Below are 9,811 nucleotides of genomic sequence, written 5' to 3' on the forward strand. Positions count from 1 at the left end.
TCTCTCACTAATCTTTCCTCCATTTCAAATTGCCTCATCCTCAGTTCATGCTGTTGGGCTATGAGCATTTTCCTGAGTTCTGGGTTCTGTTCTCCCGTGCTGTCACCCTGCACTGAGCCAAATTCATCCTCAGAACCTTGGTCAACCTGGGGGTCTTTCACTTCACCCATTTCTGCCATTTGGCTTCGAGTCAAGGGCATAATCCCCCCCCCCAGAACAGGCTGCTTTCAAAAGTCAAGCCTCAAAATAAAGCGACCACTTTTTTTTTTCTTTTGCCTCAGAACCAGCTTTCTATAGATTACTGCTGTTCTTCAGCACTAACTTGCAACAGTTGCGAGCCAGAGTCTACCCCCCTCTGCTAGGCCTCTCAGCAGGCAGGCCAGATCACTGTTACTTCACAGTTTTGCCTCAGCTTTTTTCCCGCCAAAACAGGCTGCCTCAGAGCTCCCTAATCTAGTCCCCAATCTGAGGTTACACGTTCTTCTACTAGCGCACCTCCCCGTGAGGTACACCTAGAAGATTACCTACGTGCTCTCAGATTGTCCCTGACTAGACCCCCCTTGCTCTGGGCACACTTGCCAAGGCTTTGCTGGACCACTGGACAACTGGACCAGTCGTATCCCACACGCTGGACACCAATCAATGTGACAAACCCAGACCTACTGGGATATGCCACACTTTCACTAAGCTGCCACCAACCATTCCCTATAAGAAGTCACACAGACCAGGGATGGATTTTTAACAAATAAAGGAATAAGGTTTATTTAAACAACACACAGGGAAAATAAAATGATCAAATGAATAAGATACAGTAATGTGGCTTAGTCTCAATCATACATACACACAGTTTGGTTCACACAGAACACTTAACTTGAAGCACAGACCCTGAACCTATCAGTTCTGGCTAACCATACAGACACCTGAACCTATCAGGTTGGTACTGACTGACACACAGTAGTACCCTGTCTGACACACAGACTCCCACTCAAGCTTCTTCTCTCAGCTCTTTTTCCAGCTTCTCCTAACTTCTCCACACACGCTCCACATATATATACAGTACAGCCCCTCCTCCTGATGTCCCGCCTTCCACTCCCCATAGGATGGAACTTTCCCTCCAAACCCATGACAGACAGGTAACATCAGTGCTGTATGTAACAGTCCCTATTTATCTACTCGGATTTGCATGCTTTTGAAACGCTAGGTTCGAACCGCTAGGTTGCCTTCTCTTAGATGGCAGAATTACAAGAGACTTCTAGAAAGATCCTGAGAACCTAGAGGTAGTTTTCTAAATCACTTGCTCTACCTAAGTCACTTGATCTTCTTCAAGGATGGAATCCTGTTGCTTAGTGTAGAAGTTGCAACTAAATAGGCCTACTGAATCAGTGGGGATTTGGTGAATCAGTTCCTCTGTAAGTTCATTGATTTTGCAATATGATTTTAGCTCATGTCTCGGGTAGGTGGGACTCGTTAGCCTGGGAAGGCAGCCCAACTAGGAGAAGGAACTCTGATTTCAAACCTCTACTGCCTTGTGGCTATATCCATTGATGGAAAAAGCTTCAGGAGTTAACCTCGAGGCAAAATCCAGAGCTGGAGTCCCGGAGGCATCTTGTGTCATTCTGGCAACTCCTGCGACGTCGCTGGAACCAGTTGTATTGGCTCTTGCCTTTCCACTGGACTCTTTCAGTGTTGTGGAGAGGGGGGATTTGCTGGTTGGGTAACAGCCTATCCTCCATATTATTTTACCCAGGCTTTGTGCTCTGGAGAGGACACTCCAGCTTTGCATACAATGTCGAAGTCCTCCATACAGAGCATGCTGCCATAGTCTCTCAAGATTGAAGGATGCCTATGACTCTTTAGCTCATGTACATTACATGTTTCCCAATCCATATTCTATAACTATTTAATGGAAGTGTTTCTATGTTGCTAATCCACTTAATGAATCTGATCTTTTCACACAGTTGGTCTTCTTCAGGGGTTGACTTTAGATAAACCATTGGAGCTAATCTTTGAAAAGAACAAATTCCCAAATGAAAAGACATCCCTCTGTTTAAAGTAAGACATTATCGTTGAAACCATACATCCAAAAATAAAGCCACTTAGAGTAGTCGTTCAACTAGATAGGTGGGTATAAATGCAATTAAAAATAAATAATAAATAAAATAAAGACAATTCTGATAACAGAACAAGACTCCCACTCCTCAAAACAAAGGCACATTGATGCATTCTTTTAATGCCTTAACTTCTACTTCAAGTAAACACTAAGGTTTAATGCCAGTAGTCACATCACTCTCTATATAGCATAATATTAGTGGCACAGAAGAGCTGAAATGAAACCTAGGTATTGATAGTGTTAGTATTTGCAATTAAGCCATGCAATCCTATCCACATTTATATTATCTTTATTTGGAGAGTGCAATTTTTTTGTATTTGGGGGAAAGTATCTTGTCATGTTTAATTGACTTAGTCCTTTATAAGCAGTGGGGTGTTTCCCCCCTTTCTAGGGAGTTAGGAATTAGAGCTTACCTCTTATATTTTCTTGAAATAAAAAAGGGTACAAGGAAGGTGCATCAGCATGCCCACATCTTAAGCATGTTGGTCTGTAATCTCCATTTTCTTAGAGTTTAAACCACCACTCCCCTTTAAATTGAAGGAAGTCTTCTCCTTGGGGAGTTTCCTGCTTTTCAAAAATGTAACAACACCAATAGGAAAAGAACAACTAGATACAGGATTTGTTTTTTTGTTTTTTTTTTTAAAAAAAATCTTTGCTTGTACAAACAAGCAAAGCAGAGAGCAACAAAGCATTCTGACCTGACCCTCTTCTCTCTATCACCTAGATCTCCATCTTCACTGACCAAGGGGGGGGGAGGGAATTGACATTTAAGAACTCTTTAATAAAGACATACTATAAGGTCCTACATATGTGTCCTCCATGGACAGTAGGTGTACTGCTCAAAGTTTTTCTTTGAAAAGGGTGTTCCAGAATCAGTCATGTTCCATCAAAAGCTAGTCTTATCTAAGCTGTCTGTGTGGAGGGCAGGGGTTTGTAAAACAAAGATTTCACCTCATAATTGACATCCTCAGTAGTCAATGGGTGAAAAGCACAAGTAAGATGTCAAACTTATGGCTAAACAGAAAGATAGAACTGCAGCATCACTGAATAATAGCTATAATAAAAAGGTAGCCAAAGGGAGGGGTGGTAGCACAGTCACTGCTATTAGTTTTTATGAAGGTGATAACATGGAAAGCTCTCATCAACCATAATTATAACTTGAGCCACTGTTTAATACCTTGTTCATGTAGAACTGCTTTTATACCATCTCACTTAATAAGTACCACAGTAATCTAGCCACAAGTCAGAACTTCAGTGCTGAAATATTTGCTTATATACTAAAACTGTACAAGATCTTATCTTAGAAAACAGATTGCAACAAGGGCAGAATTAAATGCACCCACACTCACTGTAATGGCAGAAAATCAGAAAATATAAACATCTAAGCTTTTAGTGCCTCAATATAAACAATGTTTCTATTCTGGTGGTTAAATCAAAGGACCACTAATGGGAGAATTAATACTATCTTCATAGTTCCCTCTAAAGCACTCTTTCTCCACCCTGCTCTGTGCCCCTTGTCCCATCAAAGTGCCTGTTTTATACCCTCTTCCATTCCCCCCTGTCTACATAAGTCACTAACAAATTTGCATTTGTAAAATGTACACACAATGGCTGTAAAAATGAAAGGAGGTGATATGTAGCTGCCAAGCACACAGCTGCAATGAACATGCCTCACTGTAATCAAATTCTCAAATCATGTTGTTTTGCAAAGGCGAGAAGTGAAAAATATGGGGAGAATAAAGATCATTTTGGAGAGGGGATATTTTATTAATGGAATTATATTTGCTTTTCATTAACAGGACAAAGGTGAATAAATACAAAAGTCCAGTGAGAATTTCCCTCAATTTAGATTTTTAATTTGAGGGCCGAGGACTCATTATCCTTTCACCTTCAGGTACTTGGAATATTAATCTTAAAGTGACAGTTGCGGCTTCAAACTCCAGTCAAGAGCAGTGCCTGGTGAAGGTTCTGCTCTTAGGCTGAATTACAAATTAAATGCAATTAATTTGCTAAAATGCAATTATGGGATGCAAATTCTAAACCACTGAATTGCAGATCTGCTGAGTTCACAGCCATAGAAGAAGCCCAATCAACTTCCAGTGCACATTTATGCGCATTAGGCAGAGTGATGAGGATGGAAAGTGGTATTTACGGGAAGAGTTATCATCAGTAAGATGTGCCTGCAGAACAAAATGCCATTTCTTACCTTATGATCCTTTTAAATACCTTGATTCAGCTTAAGTGTAAATATTGATTTATTGATTTCAGGATTTCTACACTGCCTTTAGGGCAGTCTACTTCACTCTTTAGATAAAACAAAAATGATGACATCAAAACACAAGTAAAAAGAAGGAAGCCTAGCAAGCATTATCCCATTAAGTACTATCTTAGTGCCTCAAATGACCTAAAATGTGTATTTTCCTCATTACATTTTTATTGTTTTCAAATGAACATCATATTTTCCCCCTACTTTTCTTCAACTACTCAAAGTGAGAATTGCACCATTGGTTTGTGCCTTTGAAAACAGAATTTTGGGAATTGTTTTACTTCCACTGCAAAGAGTATTGTATCATATATTTTTTTTTTCCATTTTAAGGAGCTGACGTACCAAAATGGTTTAAAGACTGCACCTCTGCTTTTGCAAAGAAGTCACCAGCCAGCTTTCGAGAAGTTGCTGTCTTTCAGCAGGACTGAATGCTTTCTCTTTCCCCATTTCAAAACAAAAAAATTCTCACCTTCCAACCATTCACTTAGCAAGCTGAGGATTGAGGAGAGAAAGAAAATAGGTCCCATTTTCCCCCTTTGCCAGCCTTAGCATGTTGTTACATGACGCACCAGGTTTCAGTTTTCGCAGTATAACTGTCCCAAGATTTTGCCTTTGTTCATTGTAGACAATGGAAGCATCCTTTGAGAAGAATCCATATTTAAATGTGATTAAAATCCAACCAGACACAAACTTCAGGGTCATTCTATTTGCCTTGCATTTGTGGTAAGCTCCGCAAATTCACCAAATAGCATTTTGCATAATAAATAGGTTAAGTTGCCCTCCCCTCTCTTTCTTGTCTTTTCACTGACAGGTAAAGCTTGTATTTTTAGGCACACTCTTAAAAGCTTATTGGGCAGTGAAGAGTTTTAATTTTGAGTGCAGCATTGTGTTTTATGTATGTTTAAATCTGCATTTAACAATGTTAACTATTTTTAAAATAGTAATATATGGTCAATTGTTTTTAATGCAATAATTTATCATGTCTTTAAGTGGTGTGTCTTTTAATATTCTCTGAGCCACCTTGTCTTCCTTAATTGTAGAAAGGTGATATAGAATTAAATTAAATTAAATTCAAGTATGGAAAGAGGAGCCTTGGTGACAGCACTCACTTCATGTGTATGATATGAGACAGAAGCTATTAACTTTTGTTATACATCATGCTTGGCAAGGTAATGGTCCATTCTGAATTTCACGCACTCCCCATGGCAGTCCTCATAGTCATGGTTCCAAGGAGTTTACAAAACAGAGACAGCTCCTCCTGATCCATATTAACAAAGCAGTTTTGGTGGTGTGTATTTCTATTAAGACCAAGTATGTAATGAACCCAGGGTTTCCTAATTGTCCATTTATCGTCAAGATACACTAAATACTTGAGTTCTGATAAGGATACCTCAGAACAATCTACTGTCAACAATAAAATCCATTTCCACCTAGTGACTCTGGAGTCACCTCTCTCCTCAGACCTGACCCTCAAATTGCAGGATAAGCTGTCTCTCTACTTATAACTAGGTCCTTGCCATTAAGTCCCATGAGTCTATGTGTCACTACACCACTGCTAGTTTTCCGAAATGTTGGGAGCATTGGACAAGTTTGTTACAGACAAGTTTGCCAAGGTAAGCTTGAGCAGGCAGGACTAGATGTGGATATGGAAGAAGCATCGTGGCAGGATCTTTCATTTAATATTCAGGTAAGAAATAGACCTGCATTAGATCTTTTTCTTTATTTTCAGGTTACCAGGGGGGAAAGAACTTGTACAGATATAATTGGCAGACATCCCCCATCCGTCTTTCTGTTGTATCTGGGATCAATGTTCTGTAGTCCCGCAGCATGAGAGAATGTTCTGTTAAAGGTAATAAAGAAGTATTCAGAGTTTTCAAAAACTCTGATATATAGGAAAATGAAACTTCTTCTTTTCTTTTTTTTTTTGAAACTAAAGAAGTGATGTAAACTCTTCATAGGAAATCAAAGTGAAGCATTCTTCAGGAAAAATAGAAACTGTGGGGGTATAATTCTCTGTTTCTTCTTCTGTCAAATAGTTAAGATCCCATGACCATTTTTGCTTTGATCTTACTCATAGCTTTGCTATCTCTTTAAAGCAGCATGGAACAAACTCTGGGCACCAGCTTATTAAAGCACAAGTTATTGTTAAAAGCAAATTCCAGCTGAGTACAAGCTGATTCAAATAAGATCCCTTCAAATTGTTTATGAAGAATACTGTTAAACTGGAGGGGGAGAAAGAGAAAGAAAAGCAAGCCTGTAATTTGTTTTGGATTTTTTTAAAAAAGAACTCACTTATAAGAAACTATTTGGGGATGTTTCTTTTTTCTTTGTTTGTTTCTTTTTAATGTTCATTTCCTTCATAAGTCCTAAAACTCTATCATGTCTTTTCAGTGGAAATACACAGGCATACTTGGCAGCAAAAAATTGCTTCCAGTTTCTTTTTTCTTTAAGAAGAGGAAATTGCCTTCTTGGCTTTTAAGAAGTTGAGATAGAATCATGGAATACTGGGATAATAGAATTATGGAATAATGGAAATCTAGGGCTATCTGGATAGTTCAGTGTTTTGGGATAGGCTGGGAGTTTTATTCTCCACTCTGCTGACTTATCCCATGAGAAGTTCTAGCCTGTGTAACTTTAAGCAGGCTGCACAGTTCCTGAGAACTTCCCAGAAGAAGGGAATGATAAAACGCTGCTCTCTACCTAGAAAACTTCGCAAAGGGTCACAATAAGCTGGAATCAACTTAATGGGCTGCAATTACTTTTAAGAGCTGGTGAGGATTCCTTGGGTTTTGAAGTTCAACCCCCTGCCAAAACTGGAAATCCACAGCTAAACCATTCGTGACAGGGGGCTAGCAAAACTCTGTTTAAAACTGTTAAACCAGTGAAATAGGGTTCACCACCCACTGAAGCTGTCTGTTCCACTGTCAAATAGATTTTACAGTCAAGAAACCCTTCCTAATGTTTGAAAACATCTGGTTTCTTGTACTTTGAATCCATTCCTTTGTGTCCCACCCTGTGGAACTACGGGGGAAAAAGCTTCTTCTCTTCCATGTAACAGTCCTCCAAATATTTAAAGATGGATATAATATCACCTCTTAGTCTTATCTCCAACAAGCTACACATTCCTCAATCTTCTCACAGGTCTCACCCTCCTCTTGCTATGTTCCAACTTGTGGCACATTCCATCTCCTTCTTAAATTGGGGCATCCAGAGCAGGACACGGTATTCCAGATGAGTTCTGGCCAAAGCGGAATAGAGTGGTACTGTTGTTTCCCTTAAGTTGGACACTGCACTTCTGTTGATCCAGTCAGGTATTGCATATCCCGTTTTAGCCACCACATCAAACTGTTAGCTTATATTTAGTTTATAGTCTACTAAGATTTACACACACACACACACACACACACACACACACACACAGAGAGAGAGAGAGATCTTAAATCATAAACTAAACTCAGTTTTTCAAAAGACTATTGATTTATTAACATGAGATATTGTCCTTGTGTATCTTATGATTCAAAAAGCCGGGAAATGATCCAATATTGCTGGACAACATCGGGCCCACTTTACCAGCAAGAAAAAGGATGCTAAGCAAAGGGCAGCCTGAATGTTGACAACACCAATGACAGCAATCAAGATGGTCTACAGCAGTGGTAGCCAACCTTTTTAATGCCAGGGACCGGTTTTGTTGAAGACCATTCTTCCAAGGACTGGGGGGGCGCCGGCGCCGGCATCCGTGAATGGGGGTGGGGGTCGTCCGTGCATGGGGGTACTTGCTATACAGTAGTATGTTATGCATTAAGCACCATTTCCCATTGAAATGCATGGGAACGGGATTAATCTGTTCTAGCATTTCCAAAAAACACAAACAAACAAAAATATATATAAATAAATTAAAATAAACAGAGCAAGTCACACGCTGGAGCTGCAAAACAAACAAGCAAACAAACAAGTAAGCAAGCAAGCAAACAAAAACCACAAATCCAAAACAACACAGCACAGAAATATAACCCCCTCCAGTCCAAACCCACCCTCCAAAACCCACCCAGAATGCCTGGAAAGCATTCAACGTTGAAAATAAAGAATTGGAAAAACCTGGGACTGTACAGCTTGCCCAAGGCCACCCAGGCTGGCTCTTCTTTCAGGAGGTCCAGTGGGGGAAATCAAACTCTCCACTTCTGGCTCTGCAGCCAGAAATCTAATTCACTGGGTTTGGTGGGAGCCTCCAATGAGCCTTCCTGATTTTCTTTGGCATTTCTCTTGCTGTATGTTCTCCCCTGGACTGCCAGAGAGACCAACGAGGGGGTCCCAGATCAAATCAAGCCTGAACTTTCTCTGGATGCAAACATCTGAGAAAGGGGGGGTCCTTCTTCTTCCTGACCGTCCTCCCTCTCCCCACTGCCTCTGTGTCCCACTAAAACTCCAGGGCGGGCTTACCTGCAGCTTCCCTTTCTAGGATCAATTGCAGGGGGGGGAGGAGGGAGAAGACAATCCCTAAATCCTGGAAAGGGGACACAGCCTTTGGAAGTGTTGAATCTGCATTTCCCTCCAGATGATGAAAAAAGTGGAACAGGAAAGGACTATTTTGGGGTGCACCCCCTCTCCTGGTTTCTTTCTCTTCTGCTCTAGGAATTCCAACTCAGTGGTATTAACCCTTATCTGCCCACATTGACACTGGCTTTCCCAAAATAAGCTTATTCTTTTTCCTTTTTTGGCTTCTCAGATCCTGGGATGTGTTTCTGCTGGTTTTGCAGGAAGGGCTCCATGACTCCTCTGAGCAGCATGGACGGGCCCCGTGGCAGAAGGCAGGAGCCTGGGAAATTCAAATGGCCTCCCTTCCCAGCTTTTTTCTTTTGTAATGGTTGCTGCTGGGGAAATTAAGCTGGCCTCCCTCCTCCCTCTGCCTGAGCCCCTACTCTACCCCTCTGACAGAAGCTTCCATGGCTTTGAGCCTCCACGGCTCTGAGACAGCACCACCACCAGCAACGGATTTTCAAGCTGAGGCAAGCCCACTCCCCCACTCCCCTTTTGTAATGGCTGCTGCTGTGTTCCCGCGGCCCAGCTGAAGTCACCTTGGGGACCGTCACCGGGCCACGGACCAGGGGTTGGGGAACCCTGGTCTATAGGACACCCTCTCCTGCTCACTACCATTCATGAAGTGAATTTTACACAAGGTAAACTTCCAGAAGCTGACTCCCTGAACCACTTCTCACCCAAACATTAAGCAATTGTCAGAGTTGTTTTTCAACAAGTGCAAATAGTAATGAGCAGAAGAGGGCTATTTTAAATCTGGTGACTTTTAGAGTTGCTTGCTTCTGCTTGGGGGGCAGTTTTACTTAAAAAAAAAACAACTTAATTTGAAAATCCCTTGCCAAAACTTTCCTAAATTTGTTACAGAGCAATACCACACCATGCCAAATTTGGTGGTAATTCAA

At 41.0% G+C, this 9,811-nt stretch overlaps 1 protein-coding gene across 1 annotated transcript in view; it reads right to left on the bottom strand.

Moving 5' to 3' along the window:
• LOC144586864 (uncharacterized) overlaps positions 1-9,231 on the bottom strand; it is a 33,886-nt gene extending 24,655 nt beyond the window's left edge. The window contains exon 1 of the mRNA XM_078385830.1: positions 147-9,231. Coding sequence (XP_078241956.1) covers positions 147-200 — 54 coding nt within the window. The 5' untranslated portion in view covers positions 201-9,231. The remainder of the gene's footprint in view (positions 1-146) is intronic.
• Positions 9,232-9,811: the final 580 nt, after the last annotated feature.

Source organism: Pogona vitticeps, chromosome 2 (genome assembly GCF_051106095.1).
Source record: "Pogona vitticeps strain Pit_001003342236 chromosome 2, PviZW2.1, whole genome shotgun sequence".
NCBI classification, from domain to species: Eukaryota; Metazoa; Chordata; class Lepidosauria; order Squamata; family Agamidae; genus Pogona; species Pogona vitticeps.